This window comes from Brachyhypopomus gauderio, chromosome 13 (genome assembly GCF_052324685.1).
Source record: "Brachyhypopomus gauderio isolate BG-103 chromosome 13, BGAUD_0.2, whole genome shotgun sequence".
Classification (NCBI taxonomy): Eukaryota; Metazoa; Chordata; class Actinopteri; order Gymnotiformes; family Hypopomidae; genus Brachyhypopomus; species Brachyhypopomus gauderio.
This window is the reverse complement of record NC_135223.1, coordinates 16,506,413-16,525,191: the sequence shown is the minus strand read 5'-3', so window position 1 is coordinate 16,525,191 and position 18,779 is coordinate 16,506,413. Positions and strand designations below refer to the sequence as shown.

The window sequence follows — 18,779 nt, the reverse complement described above, 5'->3', positions numbered from 1 at the left end:
TCTGAACCAGACAGAAAGTGCAATGTATCTGTACTTTATAAGACGTCCGTTTCCTCAAGATTTGCTGGAAGGCCCTCAGATCAAGAGAGAGAGAGAGAGTGATTCATACCGTTCAACTGTGCTGCCTTGCATTTTGCTCTGCAATTCTTTTATACTCTTCCAGCAACAGTATAAGCAAGCGTGATAGTAAATAGGGTGTCATAAAAAGATTTGTAAAGTGTGTTTTAGCCACGGTCCCTGCCAGATCAGATCTCTGTGCTAGCACAGTCTCTGGGCTAATGTTGGCATGGAATCCTTGGTAATACTCAAATGTTGCCACAGCCTTTGAGCTTGATGTTGGTTTGATAACTGTTAATTGCTTAACAAATGATAATGCCACAGTACTAAAACGTCCAAGGCTTCCAATAGAGAGCTGGAGCATCAGGGCAAATTGAGTTGAGAAGACCCTGTTACCATGATCCCATTATTACATTTACAGGCAATAGGTTAATTTGGAGAAGCTCAAATACCAGTAATGGAGACGCTTTTACGCCCAGGGGTGGCTCAAATGTGATTTCATCGCAGTGACCTATTGTTATAGATGGAAGGCTTTTAAAGAGTCACCAATGTTAGGATCGTGTCACACAACATTTGCATCTCACTGACCGAGCCCGTGCTATGCCTGAATAAATGGCTCTTCAACTGAACCACCCAATAACTGGTCCCCAAAAGAGCAAGTCAGACATTCAGATCAAGTCAGATACATGATCCAAAACAACTGAAATAGTAGTAGCTGTGGAACCAGTGATGTAATGTTATAGTGTGTTGGTATGATTTATATATTGCGTTGTTGTCTCTCCCCACCCCTCCCCCGCCCCCCACTAGTGTGTGTACGTCATTTCCAGTGCTGTGACATCAACATTAATGAAGGCCTGGGAAAGGTGTGGTGGCGTTTGAGGAAGACCTGCTATCAGATAGTGGAGCACAGTTGGTTCGAAACATTCATCATCTTCATGATTCTCCTGAGCAGTGGTGCTCTGGTAAGTGTGTCTGGCATGAAACTCAGACCTCATCTGCATAGTGTGCCCATACATGCATAGTTTGGTGTGTCTTTAAAAAAGTACAAAAACAGGGAGATTTATCCTGACCTCAGGCAGCCCCAGTCAACACTATTCCCACTACAATTCCCTAATCTCGGTGGCTGCAAACTACATAATCAGGCTGACCCTAAAACAGTTTCCAAGGTCACAGTTGACAACTTCCCAGACCAGGCATCTCCATGGGAGAACTGTAGCAGGGTCACAACAGCACAGCTCTCCCCTGACTTTAATCGGTTTTAAGAGACGGCGTGGGCCACTAGAGATTCTGTGAAATAATCTCCTCCTTAGTTATCCTTTTCAGCAAAGTGCCTTTTTTCTTCCAAATTGCCAGGAGTTATTGATTTACCACAAGATATTTTAGGGATTCTGGAGACAGGATTCTACAGTGAAACAAAGCCTGCTCTGTGAGCGCGGCCAGGAGGCGTCTGATCTATACGCCACGCCAACATTCAGGAGTTTACCGCCAGCAGTGGCCCTTTTATGGAGTGCTTTGCCAAGGAGGCGACAAATGTCAGAACGAATGAAGTTCACCGCTACTGTGTAATGTTTCAAAACCTTTAACTTTCTTACTGTATAGAACCTTCTTAAGAGCACAGTAGCGCCTTTTGTTGCCGAGTGACTCACAAAGTGAGGCTAATGTCACTGGTCTGTCGAAAGGCTGGGATGCCAGGTGTGAACTAGACTGGCTGGTATTTTGGTGGCATTTACCAACACCTCCTCAGCAAACAGCTGCTCTTTCAGACGTGCAGCTGAATGATCACGCATGAAAAGCGAAAGTAAGCAGAAAAAAAAAGCGAAAAACTAAAACCGCTAACTCGGCTGAAACCAGTGGAGAGGCAAACGGCCACAGCTGCTTAGTGTTGAGTTTCTTAATGACTCCCTGTATAAACTGTACTGGGCATTAGTGCGTGTAAGTCTCATATTAGCAGCGTTGGACCATATTGTAACATATGGGAAGGTGCAATAAGTGTAAAATTTCACTCATTGTGAGCGGCGCAGCATTGGGAAAGACGTCACTACAGTGGAGAGAGGTTGGCCACGCCCTCTCCGCCATGATGGGAATAAACAGAGGGTTTGGTGCCGATCCTGAGTGATGGGAAGCTCTGTGGCCTCCTGGTCTGGGCTCTGCACAAGGCCCTGCCATGCCCAACAGTTCTGACAGCACACAGCAATTTGACATTAAATATACTTATTTATCTTTGAAACGCAGTCACGTGAATTAGTTTAGCATGTGAAATGGACCTTAATATGCACATCCACACATGCATATATACAAATAGTAGTGTCATGATCTCAACACCATCTCTTCTTTTTCCTTTTGACAGGCATTTGAAGACATTTACATTGAACAAAGAAAAGTGGTCAAAATTGTGCTGGAGTTTGCGGACAAGGTTTTCACCTACATCTTCATCCTGGAAATGATACTGAAATGGCTCGCATATGGCTTTAAGAAGTACTTCACAAACTACTGGTGCTGGCTAGACTTTTTAATTGTTGATGTAAGTGAATTTTATTTCATCTTTACCTAATGGTACTATGTTGTGGGTCCAAAGTTTCAAAATGATGCAATATTATGTTTAAGCCATTTTCAGTGTATCTTTTATTCAAATCAATTTTACTGTTGATAAAATAGATTTAAATGTTTGACAATTTACATATATAGTTTCAGTTCATAGTTCATATGTTATATATGTATGAAATTCCAATGATTTGCTGTTTACTGTTTATCTATCAGAAAGGTACCTGCAGTCACACCTGTCTTAAATATTTATGGCAGATATATATATATAATATGTGTGTGTGTGTGTGTGTGTGTGTGTGTGTGTGTGTGTGTGTGTGTGTACTAGCAGTCAAAAGTTTGGACACACCTAATACCAAACAAATGCAATAACTCACAAATAACACGCAAATCTGCTCTAATAAACAAATGTCGAATAACTTAGATATTAGCTTCTTTGAAGTAGCTATCCTATATTTTGATGACAGCGTGTCACACTCTTGGTGTTCTGCTGACCATCTGAAGCAGCACCTACGATGCTTTTCCATCAGTCCTGCAGACATTCTCACACATCTTGTAGAGTGAGGAACTAAAGTTTTTAAATAAAACTGAAGGTTTTGCCCAGGCTTTGCTAAGGGTGCATTTAAAATTGTGTGTGTGTTGAGCATAAATTCATATGTAAGATAACGATAACACCTTTTCCAAAGTATATTTGTCGTATAAACAAATTTAAGCATAATCAGATTATTAAATCTTATTAAAAGCATGCATTTAGCATTTAGGCGTGTCCAGATGTGTTTTGACTATATATACAAGTCATACTATATATATATATATATATATATATATATATATATATATATATATATATATATATATATATATATATATATATATATATATATATACACCACGCACGCACACACACACACACACACACACACACACACACACACATATATTCTACATTATACCACAGTTAGTTCTGACCCTACAATGTGATTGTGCCAATCTAGGAGTGCCAATATTACACGTTATAGCACTGTAACCGAAGCTCTCCATGTATTACTCCGCCACATACAGGTAACCTAGCAACGAAGCAGCGTTTACAAGCCAAACAGCGCTACAGAAAAACTATTATCAAAATGAATTACAGGGAGTTCGTTAAATCTATTGGCTTCGAAAGCATTTGTTTCGATCTGAAAGTGGTGGATGAAGCTATAAATGAACAGCCTGATTCCTCCAATGAGCCAAGGTTTGTCACGCTTACAAACAATGATTTGGATGAGCTGGAAACGCAGAGAAACGAAGTTAATACCGTAAAACAAACGTCATGGGCTCTTAATGTATTTACATCCTGGTTAAAGAGCAACGACATTGCAGTCGATTTTAGTCTTATCAACAAAAATGAAATGAATCAGCTTTTATGACTTTCTTATGGATCCGTCAGAAACGTGAAGGGAGAGTTATAGCCTATAGCAAGAGCTGGACTGAACATACAGTATACCTGAACGAACCTCCAATCAGCCGTGGATGGTCAATAATTGTTGTACTTTATTTTTAATAAATACAACTTTATCAACAGTTGATTTTTGTGTATATTTACCTCTATAATATTTATTGGGTAAGGCTGTTCCAGTGTTGTGTTACGTAAGTTTAGCAGCGAGCCATTGAATGGAACTATTTTAACTGGCGGAGTGTTTTTAACCAAACAGGTCGTATTTTCTCGTCCTCTTTAACTCAAAATCTTTCAATAAACAGCGATAATGGAGCTGTGGTATAATCGCAATAATACACTCGAGGTTCGTGCTATAACGTGTAATATTGGCACTGCTGTGCTGCGGTTGTAGGCACGAGGCCGCCTCTCGTGTATTATTGCGTAATTCTAAGTGTCAACTATATGATTCTAAGCTTAACATCACAAAGTGTCAGTTTAAAGTGTTTGACGGGCTCTCAATATTGTTTTTATATCTCCACAATTATTATCCATGAATGCAGATGCTGTTCCATTGCTCACTGCTTATATTTCCATGTTGAGATAACCCTCAACTCCCATGTTTCATGAATCACTGTCTAGGCTGTTTTTGGTGATTACTCCCTATGGGCTCAAAGCCCCACAACACACAATTCTTTTATACAATGTGACACACCACAGGCTTCCTCTCTAGTGTTAGGGACTTGATTTATTTTAGGAAGATAAAATTGTCATATATATATATATATATATATATATATATATATATATATATATATATATATATATATATATAATCTGGACACAGTTTCTATCTTTCTGTCTATAATAATAATGAAGTATATTATATGTATATATATATATATATATATATATATATATATATATATATATATCTTAAAGCCTAAACAATCATGATATTAACTGAACAAATTATAATTCAATTCACACAGATTTCAGTGATTGGCCTGTTGGCGCGTGCCTTCAATTATGACCAAATAGGCTCCATGCGAGTCCTCAGGACCCTCCGCGCACTGAGGCCACTGCGGGCCGTGTCTCGTTTTGCTGGCATGAGGGTAAGGACCGCTCTGACCGAGACGCCCTTCCGCCAGCCTTATGGGCCCTGTGGAACTTCTTCTCTGCCAGGTTCATCCAGGACCTCTTGAAGAAGACCCAACTATGCGCTCTCCCCGTGGTTTTATAACACTAATTATTTGAACTTTTTACACAGGACTGGTCACACCTGAAGCAAAGGAAAAGCAAACACCGATGGAACAACTCATATTCTTTCCTGAAATGCAAACCACATTACTAAATCACATCTCTTTTTTTTTGTTTTTGTTTAATCCAGCTAGACTGTGGCCTGAATCATGGAGACCTCACTTTTTATTTTCACAGGATGTGCACCCGACCATTTTGCCCGGGAGGTTTTGTCAGCTTGCTAACTCTGCGTCTCTATCTGTTCTGTCTCCTCCACTCTCTGCCCCCTTTTAGGTGTCTTTAGTAAGCCTCGTAGCCAACACGCTAGGCTACTCTGACTTGGCTGCTATCAAATCACTTAGGACGCTCAGGGCTCTCAGGCCACTAAGAGCCCTATCCAGATTTGAAGGCATGAGGGTAAGAGTTTATCCTCTCTGTCTCTCTCTCTCTCTCTCTCTCAGGTTCCATCTGCCTTCCTCTGCCTACTTCTCTTCTGTGTGATCTGAAGCTATTTTCTCACTTTCAGTGAACCAAGAGTTCAGTGAATTTTAGTAGAATAATTAAAGCACTACAAAACTATATTGTAATAATCAATTTCTCTCAATATCTCATCACCTCTCCTCAAATCCTGTACCAGAGCTTATTACATTATTCAGGGCTAAAGTAAAGTAAAAAATCATTGTAATAGGTTAAGAAAAAACTATATGTCTAACAGTACTGAAAATGCCTGGCTAAAAATTCAGATACTAAAACTTTACTGGTTTTAATAATTATTCAGATGTAAACCATTATAATATCAGTGTAACCTGCTGTATAGGTTTCTCTATCAGTAAAACCTACAAGCAATTGCATTATGTTGCATTAGAAAACTTGTGTTATGGTCAGCACTTTAATACTGTCGAGAACACTCCTAATTAATGTCTCCTTAGCTCTTTCTTCACAACTGAACCACAATACCATCAGCACAAAAGATACTCTGATTTAAAAGCCCATGACCTCTGTAATTTTCTCTGTAAGTCTTCTTTTAGGGTTGTAATCATCCTTGATCTATTTAATCCACAGTCTGATGGACCTGGCACCGAAACGTATTTCATATATTATGGGGAATTCTCCAGATGGAGCTGAACCATTTCACCAGTATTACCTTTCATAATTATTGTACTATAACATTATAACTATACTGAAGCATAGCGGCATGCTGTGCCTTACTCCTGAAAGTCTCTCATATATAGATTTATAGCACCTTTAATCTCTAAACTTGTATTGTGATTTTTGGTGTATTATTAGGTGTATTATTGTCTAATAAATATTCACTTTCTATTATTTTTTTCAAACTGCTTATTTCCTCACAGTATTAAAAAGGATCCATTGTGATATCATTGTCATCCTTCAGTCACGCAGTCAGTATCAGCAGTTCATTTATCACCTTCACCTGTTTACAAAAGCACACAGTCTTGGTTCGTCCTTAAAATCTCAACACTGGACTGAACCCCTATGCACCTTGTTTTTATTCAGCTTTAAATCACTGATAATCAGCAATACGCAGACCATATCTGCTGGCTACCCATAGACTGAAGAGCAAATTGAATTTGGGTTCATTAGATTTGCATGCTGTGTAAGAGTGAAGCCGAGGAGCAGGGAATTCCCCCACAGCCGCTGTAAATCTGGCAAATACGATTAGATGTCACAGCGCTTGAGCAGCAGCCACCAGAAGCATGTGGCTTTCTTTGCATGGGCTAAGAAAGAGTGCCCTCGCTCCCAGAAGAACAGCTGTTGGGCAGATCCGTTTGTGACTCCCTTCCCTTCATCTGACAATTTGGACAAACTTATATCACCAAGTCTTTTAAAATTAGACGTCTAGAACCAACCTTACTGTAGCACTTTTCATTTTACATTAAGAAATGATTTGTTCCATATGAAACTCTTAAGAGGTCTTGTGTGACGACTCTAGGAGTGGTTCCCCACACTTCTCTGATTCCTCTGTGTAGAGATGCTCAACATGCCCTCTTTCATGACTTACTTACCGGATGATCAGTATTACAAATGTTTAAGATACGAGTGCATGTAAAAGGTCTACACAGCCCTGTTAAAATGTCAGGTTCTTGTTTTGATAAACGAGACCAAGATTAATATTTTTTTTTTCCACCTTGACCTATACACTTTTTTTTTTTTTTGAGGCGGGGGGTTGATAAGTAAAAAATGTACAATTATGTGGTTGCATAAATATGCACACCCATAAACTAATACTTTGTTGAAACACCTTTTGATTTTATGACATCATTCAGTCTTTTTTGTGTAGAAGAATATCAGCATGACATCTTGATTTGGGAATCACCCAATTCTGTACAACCCCACCCCTGATGTTCATTTGCATTCAGGACTGGGGTCTGGCTGGGATATTCCAAAACTTTGATCTTCTGGTAAAGCAATTCTTATGTTGATGTGGAGGTGTGCTTCAGGTCAGCATCATGCCAAAAGGCATAATACCTATTTATATTCCACTTTTTAGCAAAGACCTGAAGGTTTTATGCCAATATTGACTGATATTTAGAACTTATTATAATTCCCTCCACGTTGACTAAAGCACCAATTCACGCCCAAAGCATATTGTCTCCACCATGCTTCACTGTGTATGGTGTTCTTTTGTGCAAAATGTACCTTTTAGAATTATGTCCAAAAAGTTCAACCTTGGTCTCATCAGACCACACACATTTTCCCACGTGCTTTTAGCAGACTAGATGTAGGAGTGTAGACAGGCTTGCATGTGTTTCTTTGTAAGAAACAGCTTTTGTTTTGCCCCTCTCCTGAACAATCCAGATAAATTGTTTATTGCATCTTCATTAAATTTGGAGGGCCCAGTTATCGGTCATATTTTATCCACTTGTTGCTGTCTTCACTGGTTACTGAGGTACATACAATACCTTGGAATTTCTTGTACCCTTTTCCTGGCCGATGTCTTTCAAAAGTGAGATCCCTCTGAAGCTTTGTCCTTTTTTGTTTGCATTGTTTTTTTTCTTGTGGACTATGGCTTTTGCTGTAAGCAACTAAAGGTGTGCACTGACCACTCTTTAAAATGATTCTGAATGAATTATTAGAGGGCACACTTATGCAACCACCCTCTTTTAGACTTTGATTTTTCCCTTTGAAATAATTTCAGATTTTTTCAGTTGAATTGCACAGACTATATGCCATGTTAAAGGTTGAAAATAATATGAAATTATGTATCTTGGTTTGATCACTAAAGCCTGGCATTTTAACATGGATGTGTATGGACATTTGGTGTATTGGTTGTATTGTAGTAGGAATATATATATATATATATATATATATATATATATATATATATATATATATATATATATATACACATAGCAATTGTATATACACTGCTCAAAAAAATAAAGGAAACACTAATATAACACATCTTAAATCTCAATGAATGAAATACTCCTGTTGAAAATCTTTATTTATTACAAGTTGGAATGCATTGAGAGCAAAATAACAATCATCAATGTAAATCAAAATTATTATCCCATGGAGGTTTGGATTTGGAATCATAATCAAAATCAAAGTGGAAAATCAAATGACAGGCTGATCCAACTTCAATGGAAATTCCTCAAGACAAGTTAAAATGAGGCTCAGTAGTGTATGTGGCCTCCACGTGCCTGTATGACCTCCCTAAAATGCCTGGGCTTGCTAATGATGAGGCAGCAGATGTTCTCCTGAGGAATCTCCTCCCAGAGTCAGTCAACACCTGGACAGTCTGTGGTGCAACGCGGCGTTGGTGAATGAATCGAGACATGGTGTTCCAGATATGCTCGATTGGATTCAGGTCTGGAGAACGGGCCAGTCCATAGCATCAATGCCTTCATGCAGGAACTGCTGACACACTTCAGCCATATGAGGCCTAGCATTGTCCTACATCAGAAGGAACCCAGGGCCCAGAGCACCAGCATATGGTCTCACAATGGGTCTTAGGATCTCATCCCGGTACCTAATGGCAGTCAGGGTACCTCTGGCTAGTGCATGGAGGTCTGTGCGGCCCTCCAAAGAAATGCCTTGGGTTGTAAGCACAAGCCCCACTTGTGGATGTCGGGCCCTCATACCACCCTCATGGAGTCTGTTTCTGATAGTTTGAGCAGAAACATGGATATTAGTGGCCAGCTGGAGGTCATTTTGCCGGGCTCTGGCACTGCCCCTCCTGTTCTTCCTTGCACAAAGGAGGAGGTAGCGGCCCTGCTGCTGGGTTTTTGCCCTCCTACGGCCCCCTCCATGTCTCCTGGTGTACTGGCCAGTCTCCTGGTATCTGCTCCATGCTTTGGACTGTGATGACTGACACAGCAAACCTTCTTGCCACAGCTCACACTGATGTGCCATCCTGGATGAGCTGCACTACCTGAGCAACGTCTGTGGGTTGTAGACCCCGCCTCATGCTACCTCTATGGTGAGAGAACTGACAAAATGCCAAAGTGACCAAAACATCAGCCAGAAAGAATGAGAACAGAGAAAAGGTCTGTGGTCACCAACTGCAGAGCCACTCATTTATAGGTGGTGTCTTGCTAATTGCCTCTCATTTCTACCTGTTGTCTGTTCCATTTGCACAACAGGTGAAATTCACAATCAGTGTTGCTTCCTACCTGAACAGGTTGGTTTCAAAGAAGTGTGGTTGACTTGGAGTTACATTGTGTTTAAATGTTCTTTATTTTTTGAGCAGTGTACATATAAATATAGCAAATGTATTATTATTATTATCATTATGTTTTGCTATTGCTGTGATAACAGACTTTACTGTCTGCTATTGCTGTGTTTAGTGTTTTAGATTCCTAGCAGAATGTGTAGAGTGGACATCACAGGGGTTTGATGGGTGTTTGTGTCCATCATCTTCAGGTGGTGGTGAATGCTTTGATCGGTGCCATCCCTTCCATCATGAATGTCCTGCTGGTGTGTCTCATCTTCTGGCTCATCTTCAGCATCATGGGAGTCAACCTTTTTGCTGGCAAGTTTGGCCGGTGCGTCAACCAAGGGGGCGTCATCTACAACTCCTCCCACATCAACAACAAGACTGAGTGCAAGGCCATGAATGACACGCAGTACTATTGGACAAAAGTGAAAGTCAACTTCGACAACGTGGGTGCAGGCTATCTTGCACTACTTCAAGTGGTGAGTGTGACATTTTCTCTTTCTCTCTCTCTCTCTCTCTCTCTCTCTCTGTAAGCTCCACTCAGCACACGGACACGCGCAGTTTGAAACTTTTTTTTTCTTTTCTTTCCTTCCATTTCCTACTTTGCTGCTGCCCACCTCTGCCTGTCCATGAGTACGAATCAATCAACAAGTCAGCAGAACTTTATTTTTAGCTGCCGCTGAGGCCATTATACAGAAATTCGTTCTCAGCGAGAGTGCATGCACTTCGTTCTTCATTTTAACATAGTTGGTGTGGTAGCCTAGCAACAAGTCACTTAGCTCCTTTCCATCACCTTCTTCTGACTTCACTCAATACAAACCTTCCATTTGCATCTAGAAATAGTCAGTCCTAGGCCATTCAAACAGGCCTATAATTACTGAAAACCAATGCAAAAAAGACATACTGTAATGATTTCTTACTTATAAGCATTGACTTGGACTGAAAGAGGGCTACCCTTATTTCATACCCCTCCCCTATATTCTGCTGTTCTTTTTTTTTATTTTGGGGGGGGGGTTATATTTTCTATCACTAACCCCACTGGAACATCCCTCAACCTCTCCTGTTGTACACATGTTTACAATAGTCAACAGGCACCTCATTTCTAGCCTAGTGGTTATCCATTATTGACAGGCACAAAGTACATGCTAATAAGTGAGTTCAGTTTCACAGCCTTGATATAAGGGATGATATGGGTATGCAGGCAAATCTATATCCTGTATGGTTATGCTTATGAAATCTGATGAAAACAGCTCAATTTGACCAATAACAAGGCATGACATTGCCGTTGCATTATATCTTTAAAAAATTCTAAATATTTTAATCAGAATTTTGTGATAAAGGTATATACACATGAAAATTGTATAATTTTATTTTTTGTTTTTCTCTGCCAAGGCTACTTTTAAAGGCTGGATGGAAATCATGTATGCAGCAGTAGATTCACGATCTGTAAGTGTGTAATTGTTATATAAATTTTTGTTTTATTTGTTTTGTTGGCTCATTTGTATTACTTTATGCCATATTAAGTTTCACTAAATCAGTTTTTGATTTCTTTGAATGTTATCAGATATATGATATTGCCAGGTATTCCCCTCAGTTGGCTTCGTGGTTCCCTTAGCAACATCCTTCCATGTGCTTCTATGTTTTGGTTTTGCTTTGTTTAGTTCCCCACCCTTGACTGGTATCACCCGTGTCTCTGTGTTCCTACTATCTAGTTCAGCATGTTTACATTTATCTGTTTCATGTTTCTCTTTGTCTTGGCCTTTATTCTATGTTCCTTTGTTTTCCTCCTGAATGTGCATGCATCCCTTCATCATTCCATGCCCAACTGTTACAGTTATGACAGGATTAAAGTTATCATTTTAGTTTCAAAATTTAGTCCTTCACCTGATATCTCTATTAAATGTGTTAAGTTTTAATTTATTCAGTTTTTTTCTGGAGAATATACATGTACACAAATGAAACAACAATGTTTAACTAAATTAAACTAAGTTAAAAACTAACAAGTCTTTTATATAATTCAGGTTGAACAACAGCCAGTTAAGGAGATCAACCTGTATATGTACCTGTATTTTGTTATCTTCATCATATTTGGATCATTCTTCACCCTGAACCTTTTTATTGGTGTGATCATTGACAACTTCAACCAGCAGAAACGAAAGATAAGTATAAACACTGAGGGTTTCTCTGTATTGGTAAGGATTTGATGACTCAGTTTGGTCATACTATCAAAATATTATGCTGTTTTGTGCTATGTGTGAAAAATAACAATAGAGTTTTCCTGTACTTAGGTGGACAAGACATCTTCATGACTGAAGAGCAGAAAAAGTATTATAATGCGATGAAGAAGCTTGGTTCAAAAAAACCTCAAAAACCTATTCCTCGGCCTTTGGTGAGCAGCTTGCATCCAATCGTCACAAATAACACTTTATAAAAATATCCAAGTCTCTAGTTAATATAGGAAATACATTAATATGTAAAATAGGAGAATAACATTAGACAGCATATACATTTCCTCTAAATGCCCTTATGCTCACATACATAAGATACACATCTATTTGGATCTAAAATTCAACCTTTTACACTTTTTCATTTATGTGGTAATGAGTACAGTCAGAAGGGATATGTGTGTTCATATTACTATCTAAATGGATAACATTTAACTGAAAATGCCTTAATGGAGATTTTTCTCTCATTCAGAACCCTGTGCAAGGATTCTTCTTTGACTTGGTGTCAAAACAAGCCTTTGACATCATGATAATGCTACTTATCCTCCTCAATATGCTGACCATGATGGTAGAGACAGATGAACAGTCCACTAACATGGAGTCAATTCTGTACAACATTAACCTTGCCTTCATCGTCATCTTCACTACCGAGTGCATCATCAAACTTATCGGCCTCCGCTGCTATTTCTTTACTGTCAGCTGGAACATCTTTGACTTTGTTGTGGTCATCCTCTCCATTGTTGGTAAGTAGACAAGGCAAGGTGACGTCCTTTCACTGAAGCGTGTCTTTCAAAAATGTAAAACGTCAAAGGATAGTTTCCATGAAATATCCATTCTATCAACTCTATCAACTAAACATCTAAAGGTTTCTAAATGGAATCCACTTTTATTTTTAGCCAGAAAATTTTTAATCAATTTTATGTATACTTGAAAAAAATGAAACATCTACATATTTATAAAAGAATGATGTTCTGTCCTAGCATTCATCAGTGTGTGCTCATCTATTTCGCATTTTTGTTGCTTGGTCATACAAAAAATGTGGATCAGCAAGTGTAAAATCAAGGAATACCCCATGACTATGGAAAACCTCTTCATTAGCCACACGGACAAGGCAGCATATCCTTGGCTTGACTTATCAAGGTCTCCCGTCAGTGCAATTGTACAGCACTATATCTAACAAGAAAAGGGCAGACCATGCTTTTAAGTAATAAGCCCTGGCCGGCTTTAAGTGTGTAGATGCTGCACATGTCCCTGAGGAGGCAATGAACATAGCCAAAGGTTTGGCAGGCAGATGGAGTAACCATCCCTGAAAAAGGGGAACCTCAGTTAAGGTGAAGGTAATTGCAGCAATCAAGACTGCCAGTACAGGTGATTGGGTGATTCAGGTTTGAACCATGTTACAGTTGTTAGCTAGCGAGCTGAAAGGTTGATGTATGGTTGTGTAACTTACTTCCCTTCTTGTCCATATTTCAATTGGGCAATATTGTGGGTCAAACCAAATACTCCCATTAATGTATAGTCTATGGAGGATCACAAATGCATGACCACCTTGTACATCATTGATGACTTGACATAAGTGGTTAGTGTGTTTGGACAGAGGTGTGGTTTACAGATGGATCATTTCAGACAGCTGGAAAAAAAGCATTTTGAGTTGATTTTTTCATTTTCACAAAGTCTTTTTTAATGTTTCCAGTGTTGAGAGATGTAGACTTAGATAAATGTATTTTATAAAATTTATGTTTTCTTTCATTTTTCTTGCAGGTATAGTTCTTGCGGATATAATTGAAAAATACTTTGTATCACCCACACTTTTCCGAGTGATACGTTTGGCCCGAATAGGACGCATCCTTCGCCTCATTCGAGGAGCCAAAGGAATCAGAACGTTACTCTTTGCCTTAATGATGTCATTACCTGCACTGTTCAATATTGGTCTCCTACTCTTCTTGGTTATGTTTATATATGCCATTTTTGGAATGGCAAATTTTGCTTATGTGAAGAAACAAGGTGGAATCGATGACATGTTCAACTTTGAGACATTTGGCAACAGCATGATTTGTCTTTTCCAGATCACAACGTCAGCTGGCTGGGACAGCTTGCTCAGTCCCATTCTGAATAACTCCCCGGAGGAGTGTGATCCTAACGTACCACATATTGGCACAAATGCCCGGGGAAACTGTGGGAACCCTTCAGTGGGCATAACCTTCTTTGTTACTTATATCATAATTTCCTTTCTCATTGTGGTGAACATGTACATTGCCATCATCTTGGAGAATTTCAGTGTGGCCACAGAGGAGAGCACTGAGCCACTTAGTGAAGATGATTTTGAGATGTTCTATGAGGTCTGGGAGAAGTTTGACCCAGAGGCAACGCAGTTCATTGAGTATGCCAAGCTTTCGGATTTTGCAGATTCATTGTCCGAGCCATTGCGTATTGGAAAGCCCAACAAAATCAAGCTGATTTCCATGGACCTGCCCATGGTGAGTGGTGACAAGATCCACTGCCTGGACATCTTGTTTGCCTTCACCAAGCGGGTGCTAGGAGAGTCCGGTGAAATGGATGCTCTCAAGCAACAGATGGAAGAGAAGTTTATGATGGCAAACCCATCCAAAATCTCCTACGAGCCCATCACCACAACACTACGGCGTAAGCAAGAGGAGGTATCAGCCACTGTTATACAGAGGGCCTACAGAAGGCATCTAGTCCGGAGGCAGATGAGACAAGCCTCATTCCTGTATCGACAGCTTCACATAGAGGGAGCTGCCAAAGAGGACGATGATGCACCAGAGAAGGAAGGGCTCATAGCGTCCATGATGAAGGACAATTATGGACCTGAGGTTGAGGTTCTGTCCTCTACCTCCTCACCGCCGTCTTATGACAGTGTGACAAGAGCCACTAGTGAACTTTTCCAAACTCTAATACCTGAGCCCAGGAACAGTGACCTGAGCAAATCTTACTCTGATCTCGACCGTGAGACATTTCTGTAACATTAAGCAAGAAACGTCCTCCCAGACTTCGATCTTCTTGTTTTGTTTTTGTTTTCTTTTGTTTACAGAATGTATAGCTCAACCAACACACAACTCAGTCTTGATAGAAGTGACTGTGCATAAAAACTGCAAGGTTTTTTTAGGACAAGTTGATGTTTTTAATTCTCCTGTGGTTCACATTTTGTTTGAAAATACAAAGGGGAAGTGTAAATCACGTAGACAGCTGACATCGACTTTGCTTCACAGTTCATATGCATGAGCGAGATTCTGCAGTGGACACTGCAGTTATATCACAGATGTAATAATCAAATAATAGACTGAAAGAAATGCAGTTTATCAACATTTACAAAGTATGCCTGACCGTCTGAGTTCATTAAAGGTCTTACTTAAATTGGTGTGATTTCCTTCTGATAACAGCTTTTACATTATGTAGAAGAGGCAAAAGTATGATGATAGTGGTTTTAGCCTTGTAAATTTTACCAGTCTTTCATATTTTTAAACAAAAACTTTTGATATAACTAAGTATGAAATTTACCTCTCTCCAGGTTGTCACTAGCGATGAGAAGAGAAGCAAGAGGATAGATGGGAATATCTGACACTTATTTGATTTTAGTTCTGTGTAACAATCTTTTTCTTGTGTGTGTATATATTGATTTCATTGTTTGTTATTTGCTCACATGTTCCCATTTATTTAAGCCAGTCTCTTATTATCCTGGTCTAGATTACAGGATACTGTAATCAAGACTAGTAAAAGACAATCAAAACATGCTTCAGCTATAGCCTCTTGTGTACGTCATCTGTCTTTAACTATGGCTACCAAATAACTGCACATGCTTCAATTCAAAGAATCAAAAATGCTATACATTTATAAATGTAGTACATCTATTACAGTTATGAAGTATTTATTTTGCATGTTTAAATTGCATCATTTAGCGATGTACTGCCCACTTTCTTGTAAGGCTAAAAACTCTTACTTTGCACATGGGTTGAGCAATAATTTGCTACTTTTAGATAAAATTACAATATTAATTTAGATATTCAAAAGTACAAATGGGTCTTCTGTACTGTGTCAGCTAGATCCCCAAGGGGAACCTCTTGCTGTTTTCACGGCTTACACTTTACTATAAAACATTACAGCACATATGCTTCATATCTCAGACTCACATTAAGATATTAAACTATTCAAGCATGTTATTCAAGTCAGGTTAGCAGGTTTGCTGAAGGGCTGTTTTTGTAGCAATAGACCCCAAGTGTGCCTGGTAGAACTTAATTCTCTTTTTCACTGCAGGAGTCCATCAAAAGGCAAAGTAAATTTGTTTCATGCCTAAGTAGGACATCCATTATCATTTACATTTTACATAATCCCATAATTGAATTACATTTCATTGAATTGTACAATCAAAATGTAATCTATTTCATCACTTTTGATCTCTTCTACCAATTCAAAAGTGTAGTACAAGCAACTTTCATCAGCAACAGCTCAAAGTGCCACAAATTCCAACACAAGCCATTTTTACCTGATTTACACAGATGTAATAGAAATGTATTTAGATATTATATCATAACAGTAATGTTATTTGCTTTAAGTCTAATAAACAATGCAACACATCTGCATATTTGACAATGTGTGTTGCACTGTGTGCAAAGATGTTTAAAAAAAAAAAAAGTTAAAACCGAGGGCTTGAACCTAATCTGAAATTAATCTGAATAAATGACTAAACCTCAGAGATGGCAGAAGGCAAATGTGCACCCTTTTCACTAGGAGAAACAGATTGTCCTGTTTAGTTTTATTCTGTGAGCCTAGAAAACAAAAGTCAGACACCAGGACTAATGGACCTTTCTTTTTCTTCAAAATTGTAGTGAAGTTCCCAGAGTTTCCAGGGAAACAGAATATTTCAGACAGAGCTCCTTCATCAGAGGGATTTTGTAAGCAAAGTGCTGATGAAGGAGCTCTCTCTAAAACGCCCTGTTTCTCTGCACACTGTAGACTTCCCAATTTTGAATATATCTACATCTTTTACTACAGTACACTACATTTACTCATCTAAAATCTTCTGCAAACATGGATTTATTATATATATATATATATATATATATATATATATATATATATATATATATATATATATATATATATATATATATATACATACATACATACATACATACATACATACATACATACATACATACATACATACACACACACACACACACACACACACATAAATTACATTAAAACTGCAATTACATTAATACTCCACATCTCAAGAATAAATTGTGTGTGATACAAGATACTGGGGTACTGTGGGAATAAATGTAAGTAGAAAATGTTATAACATGATAGCAATTTGTTTATATATATTATATATATAAGCAAACGTGAAACAAGGAAACACTGGGAATTTTATGGTAAACTGCCTTTGGTAGAATCATTTTTGCACAGTAGGGAGGTCATATATTATCTAGAAAAAAAAATTGTTTGCCTGTACAGTGTGTGTGTCTCATTCTGCAGTGTGGGCATATGTTGTGTGTACATACATCAACACACCACACAGTGCAGTTACTACAGGGGCTGCAGCAGAGGCTGGTGATGGTAGTTGCTTAATCTAATAATTACAGGGGAAGACTGTAAAGTGGGATGGAGGCAGACCAAATGTGGTTTGTTGTGCGGGGAGCAGGAACTAAGGTCCACTCGTTTGCGTGCTCAGCATCTCACTCGACCTGCTCACATCTGGTTTATGAAACCAAAGTGTCTAGTCCAATTACTTTAGACATAAGATGAGAGAAAGTTCAACTCCATGCTAAGAGATAAAACACTAGTATTTGGACATAAGCAGGAAACCTTACAGTATAATGGTACTCTGAATTAGATACTGTATGTCTCTATATAAAGTTAATAATTATCGTTACCACTAATAATGAAAATGTCACTTCCTGAAAATTTTAAGTCCTCAAAAAATCTTAACCATGTGAACATATAATCTCCAGGCATTCATAGTAACCACTGACAGTAGTGTGTTATAAGAAACTCAACTTAATATATACGATATGAACGTATCATATCGAACGACAGATGATTGATAAACCGTAATCAAATTTGTTCCTTGCAGAGAATCTGGACAATGACCTTAATTCACAAAACTCTGTCCACGTACCAAATGACTCTGTCCACAGTTTTTATTTTTGCCTTTGTACCCAAGTTATTCACTGATTGTGGTACACATGATATATAATATACCACCCACAAATAAAGCACAGGGATACTTTTCTATCTACTGTATGTTTTCAAAAGATACCAGTTTGTGCAATACAATAGGGCAGAAACGGGAAATAAAAGGCATATTTTGTGTATGCTTTGCATATGTAATGTACAAATATCAGTTATCTCAAAGCAGGTGTATTTTATAAATGGTAGAATTTGCTATATTTACTTGCGATTTTTTATTTAGAATTTTTCTAAGAAAATTTAGTGATCAAATTCTAGGACATTTCTGCTGCCGCTTAAAGACACTAGCAATATGGGTGTGATGCGATATGAATGAAGTGATCGAGGATCAGCCTTCCACAACTACAGAGGACAGCCAAAAGTCAGTATAGATGACCAAACAGGGCCAGAGGAAGAATTTCAAGAGTTC

The 18,779-nt window shown here is 38.6% G+C and overlaps 1 protein-coding gene across 2 annotated transcripts in view; it reads left to right on the top strand.

Moving 5' to 3' along the window:
- Window positions 1-16,853, top strand: part of scn5lab (sodium channel, voltage gated, type V-like, alpha b) — a 100,944-nt gene extending 84,091 nt beyond the window's left edge. For both annotated transcript variants that reach the window (XM_076971290.1, XM_076971289.1), the window contains 9 exons: window positions 865-1,019; window positions 2,405-2,578; window positions 5,546-5,668; window positions 10,139-10,411; window positions 11,325-11,378; window positions 11,954-12,091; window positions 12,217-12,321; window positions 12,630-12,900; window positions 13,919-16,853. In XM_076971290.1, the coding sequence (XP_076827405.1) occupies window positions 865-1,019; window positions 2,405-2,578; window positions 5,546-5,668; window positions 10,139-10,411; window positions 11,325-11,378; window positions 11,954-12,091; window positions 12,217-12,321; window positions 12,630-12,900; window positions 13,919-15,141 (2,516 nt within the window). In that variant the 3' untranslated portion in view covers window positions 15,142-16,853. The remainder of the gene's footprint in view (window positions 1-864; window positions 1,020-2,404; window positions 2,579-5,545; window positions 5,669-10,138; window positions 10,412-11,324; window positions 11,379-11,953; window positions 12,092-12,216; window positions 12,322-12,629; window positions 12,901-13,918) is intronic.
- Window positions 16,854-18,779: the final 1,926 nt, after the last annotated feature.